Source organism: Saccoglossus kowalevskii, chromosome 2, assembly GCF_978046115.1.
Source record: "Saccoglossus kowalevskii chromosome 2, keSacKowa6.1, whole genome shotgun sequence".
Taxonomy (NCBI): Eukaryota; Metazoa; Hemichordata; class Enteropneusta; family Harrimaniidae; genus Saccoglossus; species Saccoglossus kowalevskii.
In genome coordinates this window covers 39777557-39794772 of record NC_140642.1, presented here as the reverse complement: position 1 = coordinate 39794772, position 17216 = coordinate 39777557, and the positions used below count along the sequence as shown (strand labels likewise).

General features: G+C 33.9%; 1 protein-coding gene across 1 annotated transcript in view; it reads left to right on the top strand.

Moving 5' to 3' along the window:
- LOC102801018 (uncharacterized) overlaps nt 1–15849 on the top strand; it is a 29815-nt gene extending 13966 nt beyond the window's left edge. The window contains exons 8-26 of the mRNA XM_006822838.3: nt 2746–2806; nt 3220–3314; nt 3406–3553; nt 4343–4490; nt 4606–4742; nt 4885–4999; nt 5095–5185; nt 6097–6140; nt 6331–6487; nt 7966–8075; nt 8292–8367; nt 8458–8533; nt 9513–9631; nt 9894–9997; nt 10119–10265; nt 10419–10548; nt 11326–11471; nt 12281–12383; nt 14291–15849. Coding sequence (XP_006822901.1) covers nt 2746–2806; nt 3220–3314; nt 3406–3553; nt 4343–4490; nt 4606–4742; nt 4885–4999; nt 5095–5185; nt 6097–6140; nt 6331–6487; nt 7966–8075; nt 8292–8367; nt 8458–8533; nt 9513–9631; nt 9894–9997; nt 10119–10265; nt 10419–10548; nt 11326–11471; nt 12281–12383; nt 14291–14569 — 2286 coding nt within the window. The 3' untranslated portion in view covers nt 14570–15849. The remainder of the gene's footprint in view (nt 1–2745; nt 2807–3219; nt 3315–3405; nt 3554–4342; nt 4491–4605; nt 4743–4884; nt 5000–5094; nt 5186–6096; nt 6141–6330; nt 6488–7965; nt 8076–8291; nt 8368–8457; nt 8534–9512; nt 9632–9893; nt 9998–10118; nt 10266–10418; nt 10549–11325; nt 11472–12280; nt 12384–14290) is intronic.
- The last annotated feature ends 1367 nt before the right edge of the window (nt 15850–17216 follow it).

The following is a 17216-nucleotide window of genomic DNA, read 5'->3' as shown; positions in this document are numbered from 1 at the left end:
ATCAAGCACAATTCGGTAGACTTCTTTCCCACTGTTGTTTTAATCCCAAACTTGTTTGTATTCAAATTCAATTATGACAATGCATGTTCACATTAAAACAAACTATGATAAAAGGGAAGAATATTATATAACAAAGGGCAAGGTCACCAGAGTTCAACTATATTTTGAAAACGTCTCCTTAAACGCGCCAGGAGCGATTGGGTATTCAAAACGAGGATCTGCCTAGGGAGACTAGGAATCTCATTGTTCATAGACCTTCCACTCCAGTGATTTATTTATTACCCATGATTCACAAGGAGATCATCTCGGAGGCTCGGCAGGAGGTATTTTCGTAAGCTGTAATCAATTGTTTTTATTTTCGTAATAATGTAATTTAAATAAATAAAAAACGTAAATTCGTATTTGCTCTGTTAGAAGAGCATCTCCAATAGAAGCACATGTAAACCAATTCACTGAGGAGTGTGCGCCCTCTTTCGTGTTACATCTCCGTTTAAATATTGATTGCCTTGTTTAAATTCCGGTTGATGTATATATGGATCTGAAGTGGAGATATTTGCTCATATACGGACCCATAAGTATACCATATCGGAAAAATATTACCGATATGTATACTTATCTTGACCAGTAATAAGACCGATACTTATACCTAAAATGCAAAAAACGAGACCCATTTCAGGGGGCACGACCCCATTAGGCAATTCCTATGTATTGCCCCCCCCCCCCACGGGGTTAGATACTCGGCTAACATTCATGTTCTGTCGTCTATTCGCACATGTTTGTGTCAAGGAAATCCATATGAGTTACAGCAGCCGATCCGTCATTCACTAATGCGATTATTTATTTTTTCTGACGTGATCTTGACCTTATTTGCGCAAAGCACGGCCAGTCATGTACTATCTAGATCGTCATTGCTCCGGCAATCTTAATATGCGGTTGTTTGTCGAAGCCCTGACCAGCAGGAATTAGTTGGGAAATATGGCCGACTGCTACGAACACAAACAATATAACTGCAAATTTTAAAAAGTGTGAAGTGTGAGAAGCGGACACTTTTGTGTTGACCTTTGTTAATTTGGATTCTCGTCATTAAATTCAAAATTCAATGTTACCACCACATTGAAAATTTGTCAGTTATTGACAGGGTGATATTATAGTGGGAGGGTCGTCACCTGCGCACGCGCGGGAATTGTGTCCCAAGCAACGATAACAACACACGCTAAAAACGCAAAGGCTCATGAGTAGACGCTTGTTTGTAAACAATGACACGCTATGGCGTATGCGCAGTTGACGACTCCCTCGCTTTAAGTGTAGATGAGCTGCGAGAAAGTGTCAGTTGCTCGCTCTAGTATCACATTTGTTTGCTATTAATTATCTGAATCTAAACACGAGCAACATATTCTATATATATTTTATAAATAAAAAATGCTATGCAACATTTACTCTTAAAAAAAACACATGTGGTATTCTTTTATAATTTTCTTCACTTTACTCATTTGAATCTTCAATAAACGATTTATTTACTCATTAGTCACATGACCATATGAAGGTTGCATCTAACGTAACATCGATTTTTCATTACTGTGGATTATGAGCTTTATATGGTTTAAAACAGTAATTCTATGAAAATAATTAGCATGAACTTTACTTACTGACAACCTCTACTAAAACTCTACATACCTCTACAAAACCTCTGCTTAATATAACTGGAAGCCACTACACATGTTTTGGTTCCACCTTCGTTTTTATTTTTTGCATTGTTTCTTTCATTTTAATCATATTTTGTCTACATTATATTTGTTTCAAATTTGGATTGCGAACGTCCGTTGTTCCGAACAATCTCCACTGATGATCTTGTTCGTGTGATCTCAAATAACCATAATTACATAATCAGATCTGATTTTAAACATATTACTTAACCGTATTTTATGTATTTCATGATATATTGATGACGGGTATAGTGCGACACCATTTTAAGCCAGTTCGACGTAAATAGTGATTGTGATTTGTCATTGGCGGAATGATATATGGAAATATCGATTGGAGTTATAATAATGCTTGCGTATTGATATCTTGCTATTTGAATTTGGTTTTCCATTGAGTTTAGAAAATAAACACAGTTGTTATGGATTACCAAATGTCTCGTCAATGATTTAACTCAAACAACCCATGGTTACGATGTAATAATAATACTAGCGAATATGTTCATTTCAGGGGTAAGTTTTGTTAGCGGCAACGATTAGAAGAATGAGTTATTTTCAGACTTTGAATTCTAGAAGTTAACGAAATGAATAAATAGTTTGCGTCATCTCCGATGATTACTATTTGTCGCGCGTATGCTTTTATTTTAGTCGTTCTATTCATGTATTCTAATTTTTTATCCTTACTCTATTCATATCCATCATTTAGAAAGGATACTTCGTCTTGTTATATTAAATAATTACTAATGGCGACGATTACCTACTTATATTTTCTATTTATTGTATTCTAGCAGCTTTCACCAAATAAAAAAAAAACGATTGGATTTTTTAGCGAAATTTACTTTCCTATTTATAAAAGAAATGTTTCAAACACTTACATATTGAGAAAACATATTATTTTCAGATTATTATCTAGATTTGCATGATGAGCTTGTTTATTTAAGTGCAACTGTGTCTTTTCAGATATAAATGACAGCTGCGGCTCTAATTCCCATTACCGACAATGTCGACAACGATAAACTATACAATATATCTGTACTTGTATTACTAGGTTGCATTATTGGAAGGAATGTATTTCATTTTCCGAAAGATTCTGCCAAGAAGACACATCGGTGAATATTGAATATATATATTCCGCCTCTCGCCATCCGCCTCTCGCCATCCACAACAACCTTTTCAATACATCTACACATCCGCCATTCCCCTCAAATACACGTCCCTTACTTGAGGTGTTTACTTGCCGTACTTGAACCACGTTCATGAAAGTGGTCTAGACAATTAATGGTTCAATAATATCAGCAAACCAACCAACCATTCGAATGCTACATAAACATGTTTAAACTTCTATACGTATTTACCTTTCCGTATTCTAAATTACATTCATTAATTTGATACACTAATGAATACAGATGATCCACAATAAGAAATGAGTTCGAATAACGCAAATTCCTTTTGTGACCCTTTTTACCCAAACCATTGCTCTCTTCATCATGAAATGCATTTATTTCTTTGCGTTTGTCTACAGGATTTGGAATGGTTGCAAACACTGGGATAATTGAAAATGAACGTGTTTTTGAGTATTCACCTGCATGCTGGGCATACATACTTGAAAATTCGAAGGTAATGAAGTTTCAAATCTGTATTATGTGCACCCCGAAACAAAGAATATTGCAAGATGAGATATTTGTAAAAATTATAAAAATCCTTGCAGAACTATGAGGCTGATGTTGACGACTTTAAGTATGTGGATTTGGTTTGCCATCTAACATATGAAAGACTTGCTGAACCAGTGAAAATAGTTGGGCGTGAAGGGCAGGAGTATACATGTGAAAGGCGGTTGGCGAGGAAAAAAATCGAAGGTAAATTACTTTATTACCTTTGATGTCATAAACAAATAACATAATAGACCAAACAATCGAAAGTGACATACAAGTTCTAGAACACAAACACAAACACAATACAACTACAACCAAATGACATTGATTACAAAACATTGCCAAACTAGCTGCTTAACTATGTTGATATTTAAATAGATACTTCGGCAATCTTATTTGAATATGTTCATTTTCTGATGATAAGTCTCTATTTTAGTGAATATTTTGTGAAACAGAAATGCCATTTTCAACGCCTTTTTAAAAACTGCCTGTTCAATTGCATTGATGTTTGAGGTGGGTTTTTATGATATTCATTTTGTAAACATATTTCATTTTTTTATTTGTAACAATTGTATTTCGACCACTAGCTCGATAAAAAAATAAACGTGTAACAAATATGTAATTATAAAACAATGGGGGTATAGGAAGACCAAATGTTGATTCAAAGAATTAAGTAACGAGCTCACAAGTAAACAGTACTATAGCTTACTATATTGTTTTGTATAGGATAGATGTAAATCGTTAATTTTGCATATTTTAAATGCAGCATGAAAATGAAACATATAGAAAAAATGTACATTTTACTTCATGGGCGTTTAACATTGAGCCTGGGATTTTATTTATGTATTTGGCAGATTTATGTGCCATTCATTTAATAACAGTCGCTTTATTTACGTACCATGTTTAATTATGTGAAATAGATCGTCTATTTCTAATCGTTCAACAAAATACTGATTTATAAATAAACTTGAAATATTGAACGTGTATTTATAGATTGTGAGCTGGTTGTGGGCGTTTTATTCGACCCGTCCTTAGCAGATGCTCTAATCCCGGATACTTCCCTGGAACGATTGTTGATGTGCCTGCCATACTCAAGAAAAAGCTGTTATATTTGGAAGATTCCACCAAAATATAAACCAGAGTAAGCAGAAAAAAAATTACAATGGGCTGTGACATTTCAAACAGGATTTTGGCAGCAAATTGAATTTTGTAAACTGCATTACATGTTTATTCCAATTTTGTTGTATGTTGATTAGATGTATTAATATCAAAACTGAGAGTGTAGATGTATTGGAAGCACGCATACCTGAGTATGAGTTTTTGATGGTCTATCCACCATTACGATTGAAGGACACAGATGTATTACGGCCCTGTCTGTCTATGAATGAGAAAGGTATGATTAGCAACTCGTATAATCCCCAAGTGCCAGTTAATTTGAATTCCATATACATTGAAATATGCTGTACTTGTCTAACATCTACCACCAACCTAGATATTCAATATAATAGCATATATGCCTTATATTATGGTTTCAGGTCTTTTGGTTGCATACACTGCTACATGTAAAGCATCTGGACCAGTTCAAGTGATTATTCACAATCCAATAGAAATGAGAAGTGAAAATGTATTCCCAGATGATTTAGCATATAGGTAATAAAACATACTCTCCAAGTGCATATATATATATATATATTATGTAAAACAATTTATATAATTTATATTATATCTTTTATCTTGTATCAAAGGTTAAAAGATTACCAATTTTCTCAAACGAAATGTTCTCTTGTTAAGTCTAAAGATGGACAGTTTAGCAGAAATCCTACAGAAGCTATTGTTGTAAGTAAACAAATTAGTTTCATAATTTTTTTTTTCAAAGATATACTTCTTTGAAAATATTAATCTCAATTCATTAGAATGCATTGACAACACGTTTTATTCCATACACATCCAATCAAACTAATTACTTTGTTTTGAACTAGACAGCTGAGCATCATTTAGTGTAACGGGTCTGGATTGATGCTTGGCAGTTTTGATGACTTTTGCAAATTCACTTGCATTCTTTAACTACGAAATACGGAACGCAGGAAAAGTGTCCAAAATAAGCAATGCCAATCTGTATTCCCAACAATAATAAGACAGTACGTACACTTCAGAAATATTTTCAGTAAAATACAACTTGATGAATGTTGAGTGTGTATAACCCACGATGAGAGAGCTCTTAGTAAAGTAGTTACTGACGAAAAATGTCTGCTTACAACTTTTCGAAGGAGGATTAGGATTATAATACTATCCTATTTTACTTAAAATAAATAAACATTAAAGCATGGAAAGTGGTTAGAGGAATACCTATGCAGAATTCGATTTGCAAGTACTTAATCCATTTTAACATCTTGGCTAATATTGACATTCGATGTTTATTCTATTGATTTAGCACTTGTGCTAACTGATAACAGACATTCATAACATGCACAGAATGGCCGAACCGCGAACGTTTAATACAGAATTAAAAAAGTGTTTTAAGCAGAAATGTCCATATGAACACTCTTGATATTCCAAGTGTGTACTTATAAACATGACCGTTGTCGGTCACACTTTTTACCATATTTATTCTATATTGTCATTTTAATTACCAAAATACAACAATTCATTTTGGGCAGCATTCATATTTTTAATTCAAATCTATGCTCACATTAAGTTAAATATCTTGTATTTATTGTTTTAATTATGCCCTTGTTTATGTTATGTAGGTGTTATTTGATATCAGTGGATCTATGGACAGTCGGTGTTTGAAGTATGTAATTTACAAAAAAATTGCAATTATATTTCTAACTGTATCGTGTACATATTAAGACAATTAAGTATTATTATTAATTGAGTATTAAGTAATCGTACTAAATCACCCGTACTAAATAGTTTTCAATAAACACAACTTTGAATAATAATTGTGTAAGCTTTAGCGTTGTATTATGTTTGTGTTACAGTGGCTCAATGACACAGCTTGATGCAATTAAACAGTTCTTCTGTGCATTTGCGGACAGAAGTATGGCATATAACTTTAAACATGTTATTGGCCTGACTACTTTCAACAATACAGTGCACGTTATGGATACGTGTACTGAGGCTTTTGAAAGTTTCAAGGTGAGTCGCATCCTAGTTAATTTGGTATAGTTTTGTTGAAAGAAGTCCGAAATGGTGACAAGCAATTTAGGTTCCCGTGCGTGCGTGCGTGCCGGTGCATTTGTTCGGAGTCATTTCTCGGACATATCTTGATCAGTTTAGTTATATGTATCACAAAATCACAGATTCACGTAAAGTGATTTTGGGATTTAATATTATTGACCACGTGGGGCCATTTTGATGCTGAAATATAATGAAAATAATATTTTGAACGTGTCATCAAACAATTTTGGCTATTGATGTCTATATTAAAAATGAACGACTGGTGGTCATTTTGTTTTTCTCGGTTTTGTATACCTGTAACCGTATCTATGATGACTTTTGACCGAATAGTTGATAATCGAATTCTCGGAATTTCAGTTATTTTGCTAGTTTACTGCGCCCTCGTTTAGCGTATTAAGTCTGCAAAATTGCATTTTAGCAATATTAATCAATATTGTCCTTAAATATTTTTTGTGAAAATGTGATTACACTATTTTTTCCTTGAGTACGTTCTGCCCTCTCCACAATGATACATCATAGTAAACACGTTACAAATATAGTTGAAAAAACAGACCTAGACTGTCATTTTTAATTGTTTAAATGCCTAACTAGCTGCAGGAGAAATTCTAGTATAGGATATTATTTACTTACCCCAGCTGTCTCCGTTTGTTTTATCCGCTTAGTTTGGATTAAAGTAAACAGAACATCTGGGATATTATTTAATAAAAGCTCTTGTTATCGTTTTCACAAAAATGCATGTTTATAGATATAAATAATATAGTTATAAATAATAACCACGACATACCCGTACCATTTGATGTGTTTATGAATAAACATATCTCAACAATGGTTTTTACAATCAGTATATATGAGAACATTTCATAAAAAGAAAGTAGGTTCACATCACCATTAACAAGTCGAGCATTAACAGTGTCGCTCATCGTATTTTTATCATACCTATTTATTCTTTGGTTGATAATTTAAACTGATTTGAACTAGCTAACCAGCAGTTGTATTGTTTTGGACATGCTACTCAGACGCTACTTCCCTGATATGCACGGATTGATTACATAACAATGCTACCTATACATCAGTGATTCGAAATAACCAATAGACACACATTGTCATTGTAGTTTCACAGCAGGCATTACACAACTATATATCGTATACAGTAATGTTAAAAAATCAATATAGCCATTCATATTACACTTGTCACCTTTAGCTAAACCAATTTTGATTCTCGATTTGGCATCAAATTGTTAGGGTGTTTTGAATGTTTAGTAATCGAGATTTGAAGAAATATTTGTATTTAGTAAATGAAGATCAATTGTGATTACAAGTTTTCCTCTTAGCATGCTATGTGCGATTCTGTACATTAAAAATACGTGCCGGATTGTAGTCAGTTACATGGTTGCGATTATATATCTTTGAATAATTTATTTGTTTTATCTTACTAGAATGAAGTGGCATACTTGCACAGTGGAGGTGGAACTGCCATGTATGATGCTATTAATAATGCTTTGTCGCAACTGGAAGTAATAAGTAAAAAGTATCCAGCATGCAAAAAGTAAACATCATTGTATACAAAATAAGATTTTTAAACATACACATCTCCCATGATAATTTCAATAAAAAGACTTCATATTGCTAGGGCGTTTCTTATTATTTATGAAATGTTGAGTAATGTTGAGTGCGTTGTTATATTTGTTGAGCCTTTAAATTAATCATACAAGAAACGTTTAATAACCTGATATTGAAGAATCACCTCCTCATTCTTTCGTAGGAGAATATTGTGCCTCACTGATGGATGTGACTGCTCATCAAGAACAAGCATTCTTACAACAGCAAATGCTTTGCAGGTAAATGTAATGTTTTGTACTGCGAGTCTTACTATCTGTGAACACTGTAATTCCAAAAAAATCAAAAAAATAAAACCTCTTTATTCACAGGCATCTGATGTGTGCCTTGACTCAGTCTTGGTAGGGAGCAACAACAAACGTTTGCAATGTCTTTCCAAAATTTCAGGTACGACTTTTGACTCCTATGTGTGTAGCATAAATATATTCGGGATTGGTCTGTGTGTGTTTATTTGTATGCTGCTGCTTCTTTTCTTTGTTGCATTTTTTTAGTTCCAATGAGCTGTTCATATTACTGATTGTCCGTCGTCGTCGTCCGTCGTCGTCGTTGTCAACTTTACAATTTCAACTTCTTCTAAACCGCAAGTCAGAATGTTTTCAAATTTGATATGCAAGTACACAATGTACCTTGAAAGGTTCTTTCTCAGATTTGTTCATTGCATGTCAAAATCTCAAATTCTCTATTTTTGGTGAATATTTTTGTCATTTTTGGTAAAAAGTGATATTGTCGACTTCTAAGCCCGATTACTTTGATATTACATATAGGTACTATATGTGGACCTCTCTCAGATTTATTCATTTCGTGATGATATCTTCAATTCTTCAATTTTAATGAATATTTTTGTAATTTTTGGTAAAAAGTGATATATCTGACTTTTTGTGAAAAAACGGCAAGACCGATTGCTTTGATATTACATATATATTCTAGGTAGGTACTACATGTGGACCTCTCTCAGATTTGTTCATTTCGTGATAGTATCTTTGATTCTCTAATTTTGATGAATATTTTTGTCATTATTGATAAAAAGTGATATTTTCATCTTATTCTTAAAAACCACAAGTCTGATGGCTTTGATACTATACATAATGTTCATTTTTTAATAATATCTTCAGTACTTAATTGAAATGTGCATTGCTAACAGCGGAGCTATCTCAGCCGACAGGCTGCTTGTTTAAATTAAACTTCAAATAAAACTCTATTTTTACATCAATATAAATCGATTGAAACTGCACACTACCCGTATAGCTGATTTTTTTATAATTATTTGTCATAAATCTATACATGTTAACAAAATAATTTTCATATTAATTATCATTTTCGATTAGACTCTCTTGAACACCTGAAATATGTATTTACCGTACTGTAGGTGGATGCTGCTTTTTTCCCGAAACAGAGAAAGATGGACTGAAACTATTCGAAATGGAAACAGTTTTGTCCCTCAGTGCTAGAAAAGATATCACGAGAAAATATAGCGTGACAACACAGGTATGAGTAATTATCACTCAAGAAAATTTGTGGAAATGTTAGTATATTTGGCTGTGATACCTTTCGACTATTATATTTAATGATTTTTTGGTCAATTATTTTGCAATTTGTGCAATCTGTATACTCATTTATTCTGCCGAAATGTTATTACTAACATGTTATCTAAATTGTACAGTGATACATGAATTAATAAACTGAAGCGTGATTCTGTTTTTAACAAACTTTAACACTTCATAAAGTTACTATCATTATATTATTACAGAATGACATAGATAATTACGAGAGATATACCTACTTCGAGTATGATAAACAGCCAGCTTATTGCGTACCCGGCGATCTTAACGAGCGAGTGTCATCAACTCATACGTAAGTAATGTGCTGGATGTTTTGCATTGTGATTTGATTATTTGTGTTATATTATAACTTAAACTTTATTGCCATACTAGGCAATAATAACTTTGCGTTGTTTATATTTATCTTTTTGTAGAATTCTAAACAAAGTCGCCTGTGACCTAAATCAAGGTGGCCTGTCTGCTGATAAGTCAACTGGTAGACTGAAGAGGATACTTCGTGAAATATCGGCGTACCATAAACAGCCACATCCACACGTGCACATCTTCCCGTGTGAAATTAAGTCAGTATATCATGCCTATCTATCCATCTGTCTGTTATCCGTTTGTTCACCCTAAACAAAAAATCTTGCTGAAAGCATTTTTATGTAAAATACAATGTTATGATTAATTTTGAAAATATGCAGATTATTCGTTATTTCTTCTTATCATCCAAGTGTTGCACTGTGGCGTATACTACTTGTTGGACCATTGGATACTCCATATGAAGGCGGTGTGTTCTCACTATATGTTGAATTTCCAGAAAACTATCCATTAGCACCACCTAAAGTTAGGTTTCTTACTCCCGTATCCTTTGATATAGTTTAAAAATAATAATCGTATGGTACTGTATGTCGGTCCATCCCAGATTCGATAGTTCTTTTTGTGTTTACATATCACTATATATATATATTTATTACAAAAGCAGCTGTTATACGTCATGTCCTATAGTTTTGGTTACGGCATTGTGTTAAATTCATACCAATCATGATCTTTTGACCCTGTGTTTCTTTTCACTGCATAAATAGGGGAACTTTAAATCTAAAAATAATATTCTTTTCTCTGCATTTTCAACATGTATATTTACAGCGAAACTAGTTAGAATGGAGTCCGCGAAAGGACGTCTTGTTTACTTTGGGACGTTCTGTGGCGATTCCATTCTCTAATGTAAATTTGAATTCACTTAGTACTTAAATATTTACTTTCGACAGTAATTCCCTCATGATCAAATATTATACGTACTCCAGAACAACAACAACAACAACGAGTATGCGTCGTGTGCATTTTGCTGTAGCAGATTGCGGCCGCCAGACTTACGCTCGTCCCTTAAATCCGTGCTGTGCAGTTGCACTTATGATAACAAGTTTATTTGCGGGTAATATCGGTAATCAATATTTATATTTTTCCGGCGTCGTTGTACATTGCCAGTATTGTGCGACAGCGTATTTATTTATTTCATTAAGTTTGTCGTGGAATATTATTCATTGGACCCCGATATGTCTGTAAGCCAGGTATTTCAAGTCAGTCGAATACAATGTTACCATATATTTGTTCATCATTTTAAATACATCCTTGACTACCCAGATATACCATTGTAACATTAATGCTGCTGGTCGTATATGTCATAGTATATTTGATAGAGACTATACATCCCGCACAACATTCAGTAAAATTATGTTATGCGTCTTTGGGTTGCTGATCACCCCGGAACCCGACGATCCATTGGACAGGCAAGTTATCTAAATATGTAATGTTTTTTTGCCGTTTTCGGGATGTAAAAACCTTAAATAATTTACATGGTTTAGTGAAGTGTTTAGGTTCAGAAAATAAATGTATTTTGGGATATTTCACTATATTTTGTTTGTAGCATTTAGTGTTTGAAGTATATGTGCCGTATACCAAATGCAACCATTACGGTATTCTGGGTCAGAATTTTATAGCAATCAGCCAAACATTGCCGAGCATTTATGTTGAATCGAATTTTCAGCAGCTTAGATAATCAGCAGATTCATTGAATCGCATGGGAAACGGACGTCTCTCACCAAATCGGGGTATTTGTTCGATGAAGACTAATTTTTCAATTTGTACTGTCCCTTTCTTTCTAAATTTATAATTTTTATGCTAGTTGTGTTGAACGTGTACTATAAGGCAAGATTCCAAATAGGGTTGCATGTTAGAACTTTATTTAGGTATTCCAGACAAAGAATACATATTCATATTAGTGTGAAGAAATGGTTGGTTGTCTTACCATTTTCTCCAGCCTCCCCAATATAAAACCCAATACTCTGTACAATCAACTGGATCTTGAGATGTATTTTTCCTCTATGGTGAACATATATTTCACATAAAAACAATTGTCATCAATGCAAAACAAATATTAAATACCTAATAATAATAATAAATATTAATAATAAATGTCAAAATAATACAGCATAATGATGTAAAAACATATGATGAAACTTTGCATTACACAATTATTACACAATTTCACACTTTATTTTGTTATGACTTTCATGTTTTATTTCTTCTGTTATTTCAGTATCACAGCTGAAGAATATATTACAAACCAAACAACATATTATCGTAAAGCCAAAGAATATACTAAAACACATGCAAGTAAATCTCTACAGCATCACAAGCAGGTAATTTATTCTTCTTCCATTTATACCCGCTCCAACTTGTATACTTTCCCTATACTTGGTTGATGAGTTACGCTGACCATATACTTATCACTATACACCCATATATTTTAAATAAATATACTGAATACTTATTTAGTGTATTTGTTAACGTTTCTACAAACTTTTGTATATGTGTTTAAAGTAGTGGTCGTCTACAGATGGATACAAGTATATGTACGATCGGCAGATAAATACAGATAGCAGTGTCCTGACACTACGGTAGTAAATAAACGCTGCTCGTACCGATAAATATGATATATAATAGATAATATTTGGTAATCGTTGTTCTAAGTAATTTTAAAAAATAACGGCTATTTATCGATAGATACCTGGTTCACACAGATTAGAAATACACTGTTGTAGGGACTGTGAGAACATCAGTGTTCGCATTGGCTTAACAACGGTGTATTACGCCGGCCTAATTTTATATTAGGGCTGTGTAGCACGCCCTCTGTAGTTTTATCCGTGTTTGAACATAATTGTACCCTACAGTTATGATTGTCAATTACTTCCTTGAATTTTGACTTCAAAGATTTTACTTTTCGATGGCACTGTTCTGCGGGTCTTTTTGTGCAATAATCCTGTAAACCTGGCTATCGCGGGAGGCTGCGTGTATCAATCTAAAAATACTCTTGCCAAATAGAAATCAGTAGCAATTATTTCCGAGACTACTCGTTCCACTAACCAAAATGGTACGTGTATCACTCGTCGTCATGTTGTTGCTATGGACTTAGACACGAATTCCCAATAGAGGGTGTTTGTGTCAGTGTTTATGCCGATGTGCGTGTTCACAGCGCGGACTGTCAAACAGTTTACGCCGGTGTCATGAATTTGTTTTCGCGTATCTGTTGTCCGACTTATTTAGCTGATTATTAGTGAATGGCTGTGTTAGATCTGTCATCATTTAGGCTCATGCGGGGTCCTGGACGGAACTTGACTCAGTGATTTGGAACTAATTACGATATAACCGTTGCCATCCGGGCCGCTATTTCTGACAGTTGGTATTCTCAGTTAGTAATATAGTGAACGATTAATCAAAAGATATGACGTGTCCAGTACTTAGTTTGATTGGCTATGTGTAAGTTGAATGTGTGAAGGCCACGCCTTAGAGTCATTTAACTGCTTTGTAATTGGTTAAGGTTTTGAAAGTGAATAAAGTTTTTTTTTTAGTTGGTCTTGGCGAGAACACCATGAGAGACGCAGTCTTGGGTCAGCCTTGCGATAGTCTTGGGGACTTTTCCCCAGGGCGCTGTGTCTTATAGAGCACTCGACTGACCGACTAAAGACGAGAGTTGAAAACGTATTTCGTTGTGTGTGTCTATTTGACTGTAAGGTTTAAGTGACTTTCCCGATCCCGTACCTCGAGCAGACGAGATATAGAGACCAGACGAAAATTTCCTCTGACACGTATTGGATAACCCCAGAGGAGAAGATTTTCCCCGTGATACCGGTGTAAAATCCGCCATTTTTACACCGGCGTAAACTGGTCACACAGTAAAAATAACTCCGTCCGGTGCTACAACGGCGTAAATGTTACGTGTGAACCAGATATAAGTAGATGTAAATGGTTAAATGTGTAGGTAGAACGTAAGAGCATGCACAAAAACTATGAAATAGAATTACTAAAAGATTACACAATAGAACATGTATACGCGCATTAGGTGGTAATCTCAAAGAATGAGTTTTTTTTAATTCTGTATATACATACAATTAGTGTCACGTAGATTTTTAAAATTGTCATCAAAATAAAGATGTTGGCGTGTCAATGAGTAAGTACGATCATTTTCACACTTATACCTAATAGAATACATAATTTTACAATCGTTAAATCTTTATAGAATGTATATGTATTGTATTCATTTACACAGGCATTACTAGGCAACACCCCTGCAGATTCAGAGCCTCCACCACCGGAGCTAGTGTGTCCACTTACAGGGGAGATGTTCGTTGACCCAGTGCGAACACCTAGTGGAAAAGTGTATGAGCGGCATGCCTTGGAATCACACTTATCATTAAGAAAGGAAGACCCTTTGACTCGTGAACATCTGAGAAGGGACCAACTTAAAGAAAAGAATGATATCAAGAAACTTGTCTTCGAATTTCGTAGCAGTAGAATTAAAGCTGCTGCTTGGTGGCAGGATAAATAAATATGTGGTGGATATGTGTGATTTCCCATTTTGGACATTTATGCCATTAGGTGCTATTTCAACGTTAAATTTGCACACACAATTTAAACTCACAATTGATGTGGAATTATATATATTATTGTACTGCGAATTATGGCATTATGTTGTGAGAACTTTAACACTCCTGCTTATTTTTTTTATAAATCATGGAGCCTAGAAACCTTCGAGACAGGGCAAGGAATAGAATAATTCAAAATCTATGTCATTACTTATACTAGTATGTCATATACAAAAATATTATAATGATTTAATCAACAGTATGCTAAGCGTATATTGTTTAGAAGATAACATATCGCTTGGAAAAAATAGTATATTTGAGGTATATACTCACTTCACATGGTCATTAGTGTCATGTCTGCGACGTTAACAACCTACAAGTATTGTATAAGACGTTATATTTTACTTACTTCGGTATTTTGTATTTGATTTTTTTTTCTAAATGACTCTCTTACGTTTTAACTGCTCGTCGTTCTGATCACTGAATTAGTAAATTAATGATCACCAATAAGGAATTTTATTTTAAATATGGATATGTTTATATTTTTTGACATCAGATGTTCAAACATTACTACTTAAACTTGACGAGGTTACTTTAGAGTATTTCGATTTATTCATTTGTATGACAACATTTCCGTTTTAAATTCTTAGGATGTTTTCATCTAGTGTCTAACCACTAGCCAAAAATAGTAAAGCACTTAATATTCATGTTAAAAAATATTTACAAGCCAATGCCACCGAGGCTCGTGTTTAACAAAGCGATTCACATTAATAATACCCAAATTTAGATAAGAACTCCAGCAATTGCCCCCACAACATAGAATGAATAATTTGCGAATTTATTCAAGGTAGAACGAGTTTGATTGTACTACGAATAGAAGGAGACTGGTGCTGAAAAAAACTACATAGGGGTGTAAAGTAAGAAATAGTTATACGGGAAGTCCGTTTATCATGTATTTGAATATAATATATAATTGTACTGAATTAAGTAAAGTTAATGATGTATTTGTTACTGTATCGATTCGGTAGGTAACTGTATATCATATCAGGTTTGATTTTATAATATTGGAACACTTTCATTGTATTGCAACATATGCGTTACTGTGTGTTACTGAACACGTGCTTTGTCGCGATATAAATACCTTTGAGAGTTACGAGTTTTAATGTTTTGCAACAAGACTGCACTTTTACTTGTTCATTGTATACAATTATTGTAAAGTTTAATATTAAATATATGAAAAACGCTTTCGCGTCTTCGTGTGCCTTGGCGGTCATCTGATGGCTAGCTATTTCTGATAATTTTCGCCATTATATCGATCGATGTTTGTGACGGAATGTTGGTCACAAAGTTATTTCCGTATTTTTCACGCTTTGATATTTATGGTATATAGCACACATGTATAAGTACGTCCTTGTTATTTCATTTTCTTTCATGTTTAGTATCGTAACAATACTACTGAGGCGACATACAACTTGGTTAGCAACTGTTCAGAAACCCCAAATGCGTGGCATAACCTTTGACGTCACGACTGTTTACAAGTTATACTTTACGACAGTGTATCTAGTAAAAACTATTTACCTAGCCTCTATTATTTGAACCATGACTTCTGTTGCCGTAACTAACACTTTTGTATGTCAATTGTGCAGTTTCTCTCCCTAATCCGGCAGTATGTTTGTTGAAAACTGTTAACAGATTTACTAGTCAATCATGATCAGTCAGTGCAGCGTTCTTCTTATTTTTTAAAAAAAGTTAGACCATACCGAATCTCATAATTGAAGTATACAGGTATGCGGTGTTGTTTGACCCCCATTTTCACGTCGAATCGATATTTCTGATGTTCGACCATTTTAGCAAAATTTTGGTTTTTAAAAGCGCCCTCAATGTCAATCTTTTGGTTCACTTTTCACGCTGCGATATGCCCTTCTCGAAAAAAAAAAATCCGCAAATCCGCAACAGCGAAAAATATCGTTTCAAAGTTGCTCATTATATATTCAAATACTATTTGAGGTATATTGTAAGACATTCAGTTTCTTGTAACTCGCCTAAATTTTAGTTGATTCTTTAAAATCTAACACAGCTGCAAAGGTCAAAATATCCTGAATGCATCTCCAGTTGTTTTAAAAATGTTCGGATCCGTTTTACGAAGAAATACGCAATTGCCGAAGAAGCGTGAAATGTGCAGAATATCCGATGTTCGGTAAACTTCAACGGTGTTTATATGTCAACACAAATGAGCGAGGCACACATAGCATATAGAATTAAGCCGATCTTATTACCCAAGGCAGTTAGACATTTGTCACATGTCACAACATTAATTTCCAATTTTCTTAGAACAAGTAGAAAAATCCGATATTGGCTGGAGCTTTTTTTATATGGAACTGGTCAAGGTGAATGGCAAACTTGGTCGTCAAACTTGTCAACAGTAATAAATAAGCACCGGCTTACTTCGCTCACCCCACTATGAATTAAATGGCTGTTTATAAGGCCACTTTTGATGGTTTCATGTTTTTTTATAAATAACAATTTTAATATTAAACTTCTATGCTCTTGTATCCAATCGTGGGTATCCATCATACTGAACAACAGGTGTCAGTTTCACTAAGAATATTA